General features: G+C 34.6%; 1 protein-coding gene across 1 annotated transcript in view; it reads right to left on the bottom strand.

The window, feature by feature from the left end:
- Positions 1 to 17,152, bottom strand: part of Alk (Anaplastic lymphoma kinase) — a 56,317-nt gene that overhangs the window by 25,240 nt on the left and 13,925 nt on the right. Inside the window, exons 2-8 of the mRNA XM_085954555.1 lie at positions 9,701 to 9,789; positions 7,987 to 8,105; positions 6,877 to 7,081; positions 6,281 to 6,362; positions 6,074 to 6,146; positions 5,354 to 5,711; positions 905 to 1,071 (exon numbers count right to left, since the gene is read on the bottom strand). Of these exons, the coding sequence (XP_085810681.1) occupies positions 905 to 1,071; positions 5,354 to 5,711; positions 6,074 to 6,146; positions 6,281 to 6,362; positions 6,877 to 7,081; positions 7,987 to 8,105; positions 9,701 to 9,789 (1,093 nt within the window). The remainder of the gene's footprint in view (positions 1 to 904; positions 1,072 to 5,353; positions 5,712 to 6,073; positions 6,147 to 6,280; positions 6,363 to 6,876; positions 7,082 to 7,986; positions 8,106 to 9,700; positions 9,790 to 17,152) is intronic.

Below are 17,152 nucleotides of genomic sequence, written 5' to 3'. Positions count from 1 at the left end.
CGGATGCTTAAACGTTTAGAAAAGTTTCTATAACCCGTATTTTTATTCATTATGGCAAGCAATAGGTCACAAAGGATATTTGATGAAACATCTTTGATTGCTCGCACTGAAAAATAGCATTTTGCAGATCCGACTTTTTTAATAGGGACCGACGATTTGAAATGCTGAATTAAGAACTGAGTTTCAAACCAAACATTTTCAATAGAAAAATAAATCGACTATCGACCCGTATCAGACTGTTATTGGCATACAATTCTCAAATTACAAACATACAGTTTCAGGTTCCTGGTATGGGGTAAGCTAATCGCTAATCATCTAACTTAACCCGTTTGAAACGGAATTTTGTTTACGACTCCATTACTGTGTTTGGTTTACATTTGAAATGCGTTGAGTAGGCTTGAATAATAGATAAATTTCATTGGAGTTAGATAGATTTCAATGCTTAATTAAAATTTAATTTCTAGCATTTTTATCGCAATTAAATGATTTATTTACAAGTATAATGTTAATTAGGTAGGTACCTAATCGTTTGCTATTGAGTATGCAGAATTGGTATCTTTGAAATTAGTAAGGAGTCTGCGCTGTTGATGCATAAATACTTATAGAGCATATATTTAGCCAGATATAGAACTAAGCTTATATAACTAAACTATAATAATTATATTGTATAACTAAACGTCGCAGAAACATAATACACATTATAATATGATGACATTCTGTTAAAATATTCTGTTCTTATCTATTTAGTGGAAGCCAGCGGCAAACAAATTTTGAAAATAGCCGATATACTGGTTAGGTTAGGTTATCATTCGTGAATTTATGAATTCTACCAAAATCGACTATGAAAATTGCCACTGTTCCCGCCTAGCTTCCAGTAAACAGACTTGTACCAGATATTCTTTACCTGGTGGTGATATTGGGTAAAATAACCACAGCTCTGACCCACTCTTCTCCTTGATTTTTGGAGGACCACCAGATGAGGTTTGAAGAGTTTTCTTTGTCCTTGAGTTCAATCACGAGCAGCGAAATAGAACCACTGTTTTTGCCGTACTGATGGTAGTAAAATCTTATCTGAAAAAACAAAGGATTGTTCCTTACTTACATTATGGAATCTAATGATGAATGATAATGACTAACTTACTAAGGGCCAAATGCATAGTCATATGCCGTGTCTATGCCGTTTTTGTTGTTCAACTTTCTGTTGAATGTTCAATTTGTTAGTTTATTAACATCACTTTGTCTGACCTTTAGAGTAATAATATAAAGAGAGAGTGTATTGTTCAGCTATATGAAGCCATGTTTATTGCGTATAACACACAGTAGAACCTCAATTTTATTATTATTAACTTAACTACGAAATGTTATACCATCATGATGCTTCTCAGTACGGCTACCAAATTTAAACACAACATTATGATGAATATATGAGATGAATATACCATATTTTCTACTAAATTAACCAATTAAATAATTACCACTAACTTTATATTTGTGACGTTAAAAAACAAACGTGGCTATCTCCAGTCAATGACTTTTTTGAGATTTTTGGTTGGTATGATTGCTTGTGTTGTTTTATATAATAATATTTAGTTAAGACATGGCTATCTCCTCAATTTCTGCTTCAAAAATTCAAATAAAAGATGTGATTTTTTTCAAACTTAGTCATGTCCATTGATTTTTTATATCAAACGTGGTCACATTCGTCTTGGCCAATAACGACGTAGCACTTTTTCAAAATGGCCAATCATGTCGTGGCATTTTATCAAGATGACTCCCATCAGCAAAAAGTTTTCTCTGTGTATACGATGTGCTCTTCAAGTTTTTAAGCGAAATAATTGTCAAAGAATGGAAAATAATCCAAATAAAGTTTGAAATAGTGTCTCCAGATAATGCACGAAAGTTAACCAGATCAAATTATACCATTAAACGTTCAAAGAAGACTGAAAAACGGTAAGTAAATTTTGATTTTCAAACGTTTTACGACAGTTAGCATCTTAGAACCTCAGGGCTGTGCCTTGGCTGTTCATATTTTATGTTCAGTTTTAAAGCTGCATAATATCGTGTAAACTGGTTCAGTCATCTTTATTATCTTTGTTTAGTTACGAGTACCTTTAATTCTAATATCATAAAATTCAAAATAAATTCATAAACCCAATTATAATTTTCAAATTATGAAGTGTTAGTTGTAATAATATGAAATAAGTTATACATTTATAATGTTGTTTTTTTCGGGTGCCGGTCGAAATCCCGAACGGCTGAAATCCCGAATGCCGAAATCCCGAAAGCCGAAATCCCGAATGGCCGGAAGCCCAAGGGCCGAAATCCCGAAAAATAAAAAAAATATAAACAGTAATAATTTTCAACCAGCGGCACCCCAATAGGCGGCGCTTTTTCTAGAGTGTGTAATTTAACAAGATAATTAGAATAGTTATATAAAAAACTATTATTGATTATGGAATGATGCAACAAAATAATTTTCAACCAGCGGTACCCCAATAGGCGGCGCTTTTTCTAGAGTGTGTAATTTAACAAGATAATTAGAATAGTTATATAAAAAACTATTATTAATTATGGAATGATGCAACAAAATAATTTTCAACCAGCGGCACCCCAATAGGCGGCGCTTTTTCTAGAGTGTGTAATTTAACAAGATAATTAGACTAGTTATATAAAAAAACTATTATTAATTATGGAATGATGCAACAAAATAATTTTCAACCAGCGGCACCCCAATACGCGGCGCTTTTCCTCGATTGCATAATTTAACAAGATAATTAAAATGGTTATATAAAAACTATTATTAATTATGGAATGAAGCAAGAAAATAATTTTCAACCAGTGGCACCCCAAAAGGCGGCGCTTTTTCTCGATTGTATAATTTAACTAGATAATTAAAATAGTTATATAAAAACTATTATTAATTAAGGAATGAAAATTATTTTCTTGCTTCATTCCATAATTAATAATAGTTTTTATATAACTATTTTAATTATCTTGTTAAATTACACACTCTAGAAAAAGAGCCGCCTATTGGGGTACCGCTGGTTGAAAATTATTTTTTTGCCTTATTCCATAATTAATAATAGTTTTTATATAACTATTTTAATTATCTTGTTAAATTACACACTCTAGAAAAAGCGCCGCCTATTGGGGTACTACTGGTTAAAAATTATTTTTTGCTTCATTCTATAATTAACAATAGTTTTTAATACTACTATTTTCATTATCTAGTTAAATTATACAATCGAGAAAAAGCGCCGCCTTTTGGGGTGCCGCTGGTTGAAAATTATTTTGTTGCTTGATTCCATAAATATTAATAGTTTTTATTATAACTATTTTAATTATCTTGTTAAATTACACACTCTAGATAAAGCGCCGCCTATTAGGGTACCGCTGGTTGAAAATTATTTTTTTGCTTTCGCTTTCCTTTCCTTTCCTTTTCCTTTTGGGGTGCCGCTGGTTGAAAATTATTTTGTTGCTTCATTCCATAATTAATAATAGTTTTTAATACTACTATTTTAATTATCTAGATTAATTATACAATCGAGAAAAAGCGCCGCCTATTGGGGAACCGCTGGTTGAAAATTAATACTGTTTATATATTTTTATTTTTCGGGATTTCGGCCTTCGGGATTCCGGCCATATTTCGGCCATTCGGGATTTTGACATTCGGGATTTCGTCCGGCACCCATTTTAACACAACCCTGTTTGTAAGAATACAAAACAAACCGATCAAATACAAAACAAAACTGTCCATCTCCAATAGTATTTATTTCAAACCTGGTCAAATCCAGATGATACAAAACAAACATAGCCATCTCCAACATAAAATCGTAAATATCTTGTTTATTAAGGATCCGCGATTATTGAGCATTGTTTAAATCGTATTCTTTAAATAAAATATAATCATAAATTAGGAAATTATTAACTCACGGGTTCAAATTAACCACAAAAACAAAAAAGTTGATTTACTCAGTTTCACATGTGATGGAGATGACCACGTTTGTTTTTTAGCGTCACATTTAATACAATAACAATAAATTTCAGCAATACATGCTTGCAGTTTTTGAATGAATGGAGTCATTCAAACCAATATTTACCGGCGACGTATACAAAAAATATTTAATTCAGCCGTAGAAATTCTATTTCACTCTAATGCATATTGCGGAGAATATAAGCATGTTGAATGCTTTCTCACTTATGGTTCGTTTTTGTTCAGGCCTCGGTCTGACCACTTCAAAACATTTTTGTATGAAGTCATCATACTTAATTCAGAAACTAAAACAATGCCACTCTTGTGATATACGGCAGCCAACGAAACGTAATAAAATCTAAATTAATTGTTTCCGTGCACCGATGCATTGTCGATTCGAATGATGATTGTTGAATCGACTAATAGTAGAAAGGACCTCAAATTCATTGAATTCAATAAGTTGATCAACTTTGTTGAAATGTGGTTCTCTCTTCTCAATTTAGTTTCATCTGTCATTTAATTTTTAGTATTATAGCACTCGGTGACATTTCTAGAATGTTTGTAGCGTGGTCGAATTGTTAGCCACAGAATTTGTTCTTAATTTGTATGTTCACGCACTGTAGCATGGTGACATTATTTATAGCTGGCAGTCAACATAACAGACATGATGATATGAAATTATATGTGATTTTATGAAAATGTTAGCCCGGTGTATTTGGCTGATGCAGTTATACGCTACATCTCTGATTATTATATACGAATGATTTAGTTCCAGGCAGGGCTCAAAATAGACCGGAGCGCACTGGAGCGCCATTACGGTTCATGAAACCCTCAAAAATATTGCTTGGTCTTGTGGAAAAAATAATTTGACCATCTGAGCTAGATAGGTAGGTCATATAACAAAAAAATCGAACACACTTTTAAAAAATGTACATAAAATTGATATATATTTTCTGCAAATTATTGAGCGCTCCGGTTTGTAAAATTATCCATTTCGAGTGCTGTTTCCAGTACAAGTCAAACATGTTGCGCATCCGAAATGTTCAATGTATGCAGTTATTAATAAAAAAATAATATCCATTCGTCACAAACGCGAGTTTCAAGGTATATGTTGCCAACAGCTGCAAATTAATAATAATTTATGATCCTGACTGTATAAAATTGTGTTAAAAGATGTCGGGCAATAATATTATGTAGTCTGAACTTTGTTAAAAAATAGTCTGCAATGTAAAATGACTTGCAACTACTTAATTTAAACGTTAGATTACAAGCTATTTTTTCAACTTCACTTTTATATATTTAGGCTACGTCTAGTAGAGAAGGTTTTCTTCAACGTCTCCGGTTTAACACGATTACTAAAAGAAAAGAAATATCACTTACCATACAAGAATTATAATATTTAGACGCAACATCCCCATGTACACGTGGTGGTGGATTGAAAACAACGCTGTCCAAATTAGCATTGCTGGCGAATCCAACAACATTGTCACTGTTTCCATGCTGCGCCTGGTTCACAAACAGATATTGGCCGATGCACTCTCCGTTGTCACCGTCCATGCCATCGCTGCCTCCGCTGGGTGCGTGCACACTCTCGTAGCTGGTGGTGTTGTATTGGATCTGAGCGTGGAATGGAGAGTCCAGCAGGGGCTGAGGGCTTCCCCTGCACGTATGATCGCCTTCGGGGCCCGTGTGCTCTGTGGGTGTCGGGCCGGAGTGTAGAGCCCATTTCAGTTTTACCCTAAAATTAATAAACCCATAAATGCACCATCCATGGAATATGCAATATTATGATGTAGGTATTCGACTGAATGTTCAAATTTACCATTTCACAGGATATTTTAACACTTATCGACAAATTGAGGCACCAGAAAATACTTTTAAAAGCTTAGACATATTGGGAAATATGGTCATATATTGTAAGCTATAATACTCATACATGAATAGAACCATGTAATGTAACAGTGTTGCAAATAGAATGAAAATACGAAAGAATTGAATTTATTTGAAGAAGAAGAAAGAGTGAATGATTATGTAGCTTAATAGGTACTGGTAATACAATTACATAACAGGTTGAAGTAAATGTTTGGAGGAAAACACTACCTTGGAGTAGGGGTATTGACGAATCCACACCAGCCATCTTCAAATGAACAACGGGATCCGAATGGCATTTTGTCTGTAAAAATAAAGAAACCATAGATTCAAATTATTTAAATGCAATAATAGATACAAATGAATTTGGAACATATAAAAGTTAAATATAAATGATGAAATGTGATACAAATCAGACAATCATAAATTTATATTTACCACAATCCTGTCTTTCGTCTTCACCCATGTCACAGTCCTGAAGAATGTCACATACCCTCGATGAGTTGATGCAAGCTGGAACCTGGAAGAAAAATCAAGGTTTAACATTAAAAGAAAAGGGGAAAAATTCTTAGGAGACACTTACACACATTGAAGTGTTGACCAACACTTATGTTGTTGACATATATTTCTTGAAAAGTTAAACTAAAAAATGAGTGGTTGTAAAGTAGCCGGCCAACTGTTTGAAAAATACATAGTACCAAGCACCCCAAGAAATAATATTTGTTATTTTTTAGAACTAGTACATAATCATAATTATAGGTAGGTAAAGATCTACCATCGTAAGTTGGCAGCCGGTCGAATTTGAAACTAAAATTGTCTATCGAGGATAAATTTGTTACAAATGCCATTTAATTTTACAACATGTTTCTCGAATTATGGATTGCATACTATTTGTACAGAAATCTACTACCAATAAAAAATTATAAATTACCATTTTTTTGTTAGTTATGGTAATATTCTCAATGTCATACTAGCGCCCTCGCTGAAATGCCAATTTATGATGGTAGATCTATATATAAAAATGTTTAATTTACCTTATTAGCCAAACATTTGAGCTGTCTAGGCGAGCATTGGTCAACAGTTGCTATTTCAGGGAAACATCCGGCCATTCTCATGTTGTCCACTGCAATGTGAGCGCCCCTGAATGCAGAGGTGACCATGAGAGAACCAGGTACCACTTCTAATACTATCCTGAACTCCCTCTGGACCCTGCCAACGTTGAAAATGTTTTTTGTCCACCTGGAAAATATTTTTATAGAAATTCAGTAACCAAACCGAGAAAAACAAATACTTTAGGTACAAAGCTTATTTCGCTTATGCCCAGCCATATTTTCATCAGGAGCAGATTTACAGCCAAAATTGAAATGGCGAGCATTTTTTTCTCCAATGAAATTTGCAGAACTTAGACAGAGAATACCTAATATATATAATTGTATGTTATGTGACAAAAAAATAATAGTTACTTAAATTTTTTCAACAATTACAGTCAACAACCCTGTATTAAATGAAGTTTTAAATAGGTACCTACCATTTCAAAACATTAATAAATATAATAAAATAGATAATTATTAGAAATACGCACTCTTTGGAAATATGTAATTATGTTTTTTTAATAATAAAACAATATACTTATGAACGCCATATGCAAAAAAATATAACAAGTCTTTTTTTACCATATCCGAACCCAATAAGATCATTATATGGGCTTCCATAGAGTGGAGGTTTGTATTAACAGATTTGTTTTTACGAGAAATTGATGTTAGCCACTTGCCCAACCTATAAGGTCCATACTCCTACTCAAACACAAATTGAAAAACAATATGTGTATTTGCCAGACCCAGGATTCGAATCTGAGAACCACAACATTTTAGACAGACGCTTAAGCCGCTCGGCCATCGTGGGGCCGTTAATCATCAGACCCAGGTAATCCGGTTTGCACTATTATCACCAGCTTCACATGAATATAAGAAAAAAAAATCGGAAACAAAATTGATTCAGGTATTTTTTTTTGACTGTCCGAATTTTTCATTATCCCCAATTAGTACGGGTAATTGATTTTCTGCATAATCACCCGCATACGGCTGGGTATTCTTTATCTGTGATTAGAAATTATTACAAGTAAACTTTGAATTCGATTATCTTACTTTTCATAATTGTATCCCTGAACTTCACTGAGCACCCACGGGGGCGCTCCATTGGCCGGCTCAGTGACCACTTTGAAGCTGGCGTTGTGCATGTTGTACTGGTGCAGCCACACTTCAATCTGAAATAAACCGTCAATTAGATTAGCCTGCATCACACCCAAACATTCAAACATAAGGCCCGTTTCATACGGGACACCTGTGTCCAGCCACTGGTGTGTCGAGATGCCGCATTTACATATGAACGCGACACTTGTGTGTCTTCGTCTTAACGAGCCCATTCATTTATGTGTAAATGCAGCCGCTGAACAAACCGGTGGCTGGACACATGTGTCCCGTGTGAAACGGCTCTAAGATATCGAGCCAAACATTGAAATTAGAGTATAATATCGTCACCGCAAAATCAAAAGGGTACTTGTGACATTTTGACGGTTTTGAGTTATGAATGTAGGTTGTTCGTAATTTTTTTCTCTACATTATAGGCAAAATGGCATTTGTGGAGCTGAATCACAATTCACGAAAGAAAATAAAAGTCACTGTCTTGTGTATTTGTAAACTAATCTTCAATTAACATTAAAACAAAAACGTAACATGTACACGATTTTGCCAGTTTATGTGCAGTGGTGACAAAAATAATATTAGGAAAAGATACTATGTGTAATTATTATAAAAATGTGTAAATGAGTCGCTTAGAATCATAACTCACATATTCCAAAAATCAAGTTTTGAGATAATCGCTAAAAACCAACAGAGCACTATTTTTATTGAACTCCCTAGAATATTAATGAGTGAGAGAGTCGAATAACTTTTTTTTTTTAATATATATACCTAATACTCCTAACGTTGCAGACATACAGCATACTATGAGAAATAGAGCTCCCCGATTGGTTAGGAAGGCGTTGGTGACAAAACTCTACTCTTTGAAATATACGTCATATTACACCAACAATGAACTTTGTCAACGATTTTCACATGGTTTAAATTGACTTTTAATACTCAACTATTTTTCGGTATATAGATTAATTCATTTAGAATCACTTGGCATGTTTAACTAAAAAACGACAAAATTGCAATATGTGAGTTATGATTCTAAGCGACTCAAATGCCTTTTTACAAAAAAAAAACATTCTGTGGCAGAAAAGGGACCTTGTAACGAAAATTTTCACAAGATATGACAATAAAAAATAAATAAAAATTACATTCCAATATTTTAATAATAAGTCACCTGTGCTCTGAATTTTATTTCAAAATATTATCAAATAACGTCCACACCATTTTTTTTCACTCAAAAAAGTGCCCTTTTGCTTTTGGGGCCACGATAATATTACGTAGGTACAATATTGTTTTGTCCACATGGTGCACAATAATTATTAATCTATTCTGTGGTTGCGCACCTATAGGAGAAAATAATATACGACTTTTGAAACGCATTCTTAAATGTTACATCAGTTAGCTTCGTCGATTGACGTGGTTTTCCGTATCCTGGTGCAAATCACATGATTTTTTATGAGCACAATGTATTTTTTACACAGTTTTCATTTGCACGGATTTAAACGGGAAATCGAGCATACCTAGTTAGCTTTAAAAATGCATTTCCGGGAAAATTTCACAATTAATTATAAACTAGGTAGGTACATATATGTCTACGTTAAAATTATTATATGTTATTATACTCTGGAAACTAAAATATAACAGTGTTAACTGGTTATCGTCATACCTTGCAGTTCTCCATGGTTCCTTGATATTCAGGACTTCGAATGGTCATCACGCCAGTGGCCGGACCGAAAGGTAGATATAAAAAATGACCTGAAAAATAATAAAAAAATATTATGTTAGTGTATAGTTTTAACTACTAACGGATGGTATTCCTTATTGAATGATATGGAAATAAATTAATAAGGTTTCCATATAAGTATGTATTATTTTTGACTAGGTTTTTATGTATTGTGAACAGGTGGGGGCGTAAATTAATTGTTTTAAATGGGTACTGTTTCCAAGTATGCAGGTGTTATTCTTGAATAGTCCCTGGGTGCGTTTTAGAGAGATGATTCTATAAGTTGTATTTAAGCGTAGACCAGTCGTTTATTTGTATAGACTTAGGGGTGCCCGGCGTGAGGGTTCGACCAGTTAAGTGAGATAAACAGACATTTTAAAATATGTGACTGTGCGATGCTATGAGATATATTCTTCTTCTTATTGTTCTATCCCCTAGCGGAGGTCGGCCACCATCAAGGCGATCTTTGTCGTCTGCTACCCGGAACAGTTCAGTAGAACTGCACTCGTACCAATCACGGAGGTTTTTAAACCACGAAATGCGGCGCCGTCCTCTGCTATGCTTCCCATTGATCTTTCCTTGAATGACAAGTTGGGCAATGCTGTATTTTTGTCCTCTCATAATGTGACCGAGGTACTGTAGTTTCCTGGTTTTGATACTACGTAGAACTTCTCGGTCCTTCCCCATTCTATTGAGAACTTCAACATTTGTCACCCGGTCAGTCCAAGGAATTTTGAGGATGCGCCTATACAGCCACATATCGAAAGCTTCAAGTCTCCGTGACATCGTGACATGAGATATATGATTGATACAATTAAATGATAATTCACGTGTCGAATTTTATTTTATAATAATGTGTGCTTTCTGACTAATAAAAACTGCTATTTATCCAATATAGCGAAAGGTCACATGTTACTTGGCTACCATAAAAGGGATTAGGATCAGTGCTTTATAATAGTATTATGACCAGTGCTCGAAATGGAAAATTTCACGAACAGGAACGCTCTATAATTTTCCGAAAAAACGGTATGCTTATTTTTTTCTTTACATACGTACGTACGTTGGATGTATAAATGCAACAATAAACTTTGAACTTCTTACGTGGATGTATATTGAGCAAGTGGGCAAGGATTGTCAGCGCCGCAGGCGAAAGAACCTCGTCTCAACAAAGTATACAGTCAAGAATTGTATTATTCTTTACTCTTACTTTATCTACCACCCACAATCAGCAGGCATGTTACTTCTACCACCACTCGTCACTGCTTATAACTTATATTACTGTCTCATTTGGGATAGTTCAGTTTGTTAATTAATTAAACTTAAAAAACAACATATCCACATACCTACCATAAAGATTCAAATTAAAAATTAGTTTACATATAACAAATTTTACAGATTATAGATTCAAGACGAGCACAGAATATTTTTAAAAAAATCAAAGAAATAGTATTAAAATAGTGTTTAAAAATAAAGAAATAGATGCAGCAACTATTAGAAAAAATAGTAAGTACCTATACAGAGACGAGTAAATACAAAATTTATACAGTACATATCTGTACACCGATAGAGCTAACTACGCCATTTAATTATTTAAGAAGTTATAAAACAAAGAATTACAATTATTATAATTATAATAAATCGTTCACATAAACTCGTTCTCACGCAGGAGGAATATACCAATATCCGAAGCAGTTTGGTTGAACACAGTGTGTAAGCGTTCTTAAGATAAATCAATCGGATAAAGCCATGGATGGCATCCACACAGCTTCAAACAAAGGATCCTCAAAGATTTCTTTTGAACCTTCTCCACCATAAGGGCCATTAGGCCATACCTACTTCTAAGAAAAGCTTCAAGCCATCATCACCAAACTACGTAATTATAGCATTTTAAATTACCAATGGTGTATCATTAATTATCGGCTTTTGAGCTTTGAGAATCGATGTCTCCGCCGAATCTTAGGGGTACATTGGTACGACCGCGTTACAAATACCCGAGTTCGTAAGCACAGCAGCCTTCGGTGATTAAAGTTATCACGAAGAGACGATTTACGTGGCTGGGACACGTATTCCGGATGCCGCCAAAGAGTGCGGCACTTCGTACCCTTGTGGCACAGCCTCAAGGGTTCCATCGCCGTGGCCGCCTCTCCCTCACCCTGCAGCGGTGCTACAAAAGCGACCTATTTGCTGAAGGTCTGACATGGCGGGAGGCGCATGGCGATGGACCGAGGGAAGTGGCGCCAATGCTTGCCTTATGCCCCAATATTAGGACATGACAGGGTAGAAGAAGAAGTATCATTAATTATATAAGATAAAACATGACGGAAGGTGCAACTCGAGTTGCTAAACACGAATCCTATAGAATAATATAAAATTGTCATTAATCAGTAGGTGTAGGTACCTACCTATATTCAACATTATAAGGACTAATATTGTAGTGTATGTATATACCTATACCATAGGCCCCACATCGTGAAGCTGGCCCCCAGGCTAGGATCTTTGGTGGGGCCCCCTTCTTATCGCTAAGAATAAAGGCAGTATGTACGGGGTAACAATAATCTGTATATTTAGTGTTTTATTGTATATTTTAAAACATTCATACGAATTATGGAGATGTCCAGTATTGATAAACAATTAAGAATTGTTTCGTATAACCACATAACTATAAATAATAGTATTGTAAGAAAATTCTTTTTTTTACTATTAAAGCAAATTTTTGATGTGTGTTTATCTCACTTATCTGGTCGATTCGCCTCGCCGGGCTCCTCCTGAGCACGGGCACCCAGGCTAGAGCCCTCTCAGCCCCTCGTTGTGGAGACCATGACCTATATGTTACAATGATGATGCTTTGGTTACCATTATTGTAATATACGTACACTTACCACCTCAGATTAAAGAACTTACCACCGTATTTATTTAATCTATGACTACCATCTAAAATTATTTGTTGTCCGCACTGAACACGTACCTACCTAATTTGTGAGTGTATTTTAAACTAAACGATTCAATTTGTGATGTTTGTCCTTACCTAGTCTCATTATAGTCATTATTATTGCCACGGTGATGAATAATGATAATACAGAACAATAATTTATTATTATGATAGTAATAAAATTTTATTGGAGGATATTCCTTTTTTTTAAAACAAATTTACAACAAAAATTAACTAAAAGTTCTCTACATAGTAGGTATCTATTATTTCTATTATTTTTAAAGTAGCAAGTTACAACGTATGTAATTATAACACAATAGAAACGTCCCTTAAAAATAAACTAATTACGGTAGGCTATTCAATAGTTTCATACCAAAAACATTTTTGTAGGAAAATGGCATAATGGTGCATTTATTTATTATTCACTGTAAAAATAAGGGTTTACGACACGTCATAAATATTTTTTAACACGTCGAGTCAATTGTCGAAATGACATTGAATCAGAAAACCCTGTTTCAACTGTATTGTCGATCTTAAATGCTTATCGGAGTGAATTCTTAATGTTTTAGCAGATTTACACGAAGTACCTACTACTTAATTAAACCTTCATAAAATTTATAAATATCCACTCATATTTATCATTTTCAAAACGAAAAAATTCTGCTTGTGGCCACTGGTCAACAGCATTATATGTTAAATCAGTTTGGATACCAACGACAAAAAATATACTTATATGTAATATATAGAAAGGTATCGCCTGCTGAGATGTTTAACCAAATTTTAAGAGAACAAAATTTAATAATACAAAATGTTTTAAAAAAACAAGCGATTATCACTAATAAGTAGATTTTAGCGGAATTGTACGATTTAAATTACCAAACTTTATCATATTAATTTTACCACCGAAAATTTTGCCCGCAAAAATAGACGTGGGTATAAAATTAACACGGCGATTAGATGGCGATGAAAATAAATAAGTTTTATCACTCACAATAAAATATAAGTAATAAAATAAATTAGTAGGTAAGTAAATTCGCAATGCATACCAGTCAAAGGTAAAAGCGAGACTGTACTGAGATGTTTCATACTTTAGAAATTATTATACAAATATGTAGGTGCCAACTTTATTTTTTATTGAATTTAAGTTATTTAAGTACAAAAGGTTTTCAAACAATGTCAGCAAAGGCACAATTCTTTTGTAACTTGCAGCTGTAGTTACTTTTTTTATGTAAGTATGCAATTATTTGGAGTGCTTAGACAATGCATTTAGACACGGATGTATCGACACAAAAAAGAAAATTGAAAGAAATTTAGGGATGTCATAAATTTTATTTTTAACCCTGCACGCCCGGCATGACATAACTTCGTTAATTTTTAATTTTGAGAAAAACTTTAAAAGATACATTCACACATAAATATCTCAATCTAACGAACCGCAACGCAATTTTAAATGAATCTACGAGCTGGAACGGTATATTTTGGAATTCCACGAACCACAACGGCGCTCCGGTGCGTTCCTGTCCATTTCGAGCGCTGATTATGACGAGTACCGACAACTCAATAATTGAAGTGAATTTATTTAGTGAAAATACCCTTAATTATTAAGGAATACTATTTTGGGGAATGCTGCCATAGAACATTAAACTGTCCTTGACCTTGGCGATAGGTAAAGGGCCTGCCAAACACCATAGCCTGGGGCCCGCTTCAGGATGTGGAGACCATGCTGTAGTGTAACCTGCCAATAGTGTTACAACCGAAATAGTCAACGACTTAAAGAAAATACCTGTACAATTAAATGTTATTTTTTATATTATCACTGGGTGGTATTTGTATTTTACTATGATCGGTGGAGATACGATAGCTTAATTAGTATCTAACAATTATACTGTTTAAAATTCGATCAACTAGTGCCATAGTGTTGATCAATCCTCTGTTTGTTACACTGTAAAAATGTCTCATTATTGAGAGCGAACAATTTTACTCTATCAGACCGAATCACTCTTTCACGAGGCAATGTGAGATGCACAAAAGATCAATAATAATAATAATATGTCCAATGAGAAGCTCAAAATCGAGATGCATATTAACGACTGTGTAGACTACGAAATCTTTTACGTGAGACCTGGCGGCGGCGCTCGTGTTGTATCTTGTCTATGGTTTTCTATTTCGAAGTATTGAAAGTACTGAAACGTAAGAGGAGGGGATGTAGTTCTCCAAGCCACCCCGCCTATCACCGTAAAGATTTCGCACTATAGTGCAAACTGCGGCTCGGGAGCCATATCTGACTCTCTACTATTGTATTTAAAAATAAAACTATCATAATACACCCGGTTACCGGAGATGACCGTATACTATACGGTCTCCAATTTTATTAGATTCATTCAATATGGACATTAATTCAATTTTCATAGCTGATTTTGGCAAAAATCATGAATTCAAGAATGAAAACCTAACCTAACCTAACAAATAATCCAGTATATCGGTATTCCCGTAAACTGTAAACCGACAAAAGCCGTTTTTTATTTAGACATGAATTTTATGTCAGTACTATACGACCCAGAGAGGTTGGACGGTCTTTAATATACTGCCATATATTACCGATACAACATTTCACGGTGAAGTGTGATACGGCGAAATTAAGCGCAAGGGCGCCGATAATCTGCAGAGGCTAGTAGCTAGGTACCGTGTGGAATCATTCCGGCTCGCTGAAGTGACAGGGTGAAGGATGCGATAGACTTCCTTTTACCAATGACCCATATAGTTGCGGAATGCAGGACCGAATGACAGAGTATAATCAAGGGCTAACGGAAGTGTTCCGGTCAGCAGAGATCGCAACCAATAATGCCTTCAAATAACTAACTCTAATCAAAAAATAAATGATGTTGGGTTCAGGCATATACTTAATGATCCAGTTAGAGATAGTTGAAAATCTATTTATATATATTTGTGTACATTGTCCACGTAAGCTGTACTTCTTATAAGATCAAGTTTGCGTAAAGATGAAGTAAATGCAATGTCTTTGATAGAAGATCTCCAATAAATTATCCGTTTCTATTAAAAATGTGATTTCATCGAAAATTTAGTGTAAAAATATTATGCTTATAATAAATATTATGCTGATATACGTAGTAGATCTGGAATTAAATATTATGTATCATAATGTAGGTAATAATATCCCTACATAAAATAAGTACCTACCTAACATAAATACAATAAATCTCAATGTTCAAAGCCAGTGTTTAAATATTTAAATAATGAAGTTTGCGGGAGTACCTTTCAGCGCGGCGCAGTAAGGAGGCAATTGGAATTTCCTCTGCAGGAAATAGACGAACGTCTTCGCAACGTCGAGGAGCAATTTCAATGCCTAATTGAGTGCCTGTTTAACAGGGCCGCGCCGCATTCAATCTATTTATGAAGCTAAACGCCTAAATAAATTATTACATTTCCAGTGATATTCCACTTTCTATTATATGAACAATAAGCATTTCAATAATACTACCCATGTCTGTTGAATCACATCCTTTGCAACAATATATTATATTTTAAATGGATGCCGTTGTTTATAGAGATCAGTGATTTTTGAAGGACGTGAATGTGTAAATTTCGAGAATCTTTCGCTTAGAATAAAAATTCTGAAAATACCAGCTATCAGGTTCTACTACTACATGTAGGTATGAATTATCATATTATGTAGGTAGGTACTGTCGCATAAAAAGTTTGAGGGGTGCTGTATAAAAATAACTCAGGAACAGACAAGTCGATTTTTTTATGTCGACCTCTAACTGGTGGAAATTACATTACATTATAGTCCTACAAACTTATTTAAAGAACGGTCAAAAATGGAACTACGAACTACCATATAGACGTCATTTTGAAAACGTCATTCGAATGTCAGATTATGTCCAATTGCGAGTCTTGATTGGGTAGTTTTCGGCTGTGGCTCCCCATCCATTCTTAAGATAAGTTTGTAGGTCTGTACATAAGAAGATCATATTATTATGGGTCTCCACAGAGTGGAATTTTTATGAACAGATTTTTGTTTTCACGATCAATGGATGTTAGTCACTTGCATTAGGTCCAATACCCTGACCTCTAACACTCATTGTAAAACAACATGTGAAATTTCTAGACCCGGGATTCGAATACGAGACTTACGATATTATAAACCAGCAGCCCTATGTTCTAACTAGTGATATGAAGTCACCCGACGACATGACGTAATTGTGAGTCAGCCAATACACGCTCGAGGCAAGCAGTCCAACGCACACGGTTCACCATAGATATTATTATGCTGAAACACCTATTTGTGTATGGGGACAATGGTAACGCCACTATTTTAGTAGCGTTATTTTCTCGAATTTTCTCTTTTATCACTCCGGTAGTACGTCACAATGATTTCATATGACGTCATGTCGGCCGGGCGACTACAACTCGCAAGTTCTAACATAAGGCCCCAGGTCGGCTAC

Source organism: Rhyacophila brunnea, unplaced genomic scaffold, assembly GCF_057557595.1.
Source record: "Rhyacophila brunnea isolate RB1 unplaced genomic scaffold, BYU_Rbru_1.0 scaffold_4, whole genome shotgun sequence".
Lineage (NCBI taxonomy): Eukaryota > Metazoa > Arthropoda > Insecta > Trichoptera > Rhyacophilidae > Rhyacophila > Rhyacophila brunnea.
Note: the sequence above shows the minus strand (reverse complement) of the source record. Positions and strands in the feature narration are given on the sequence as shown.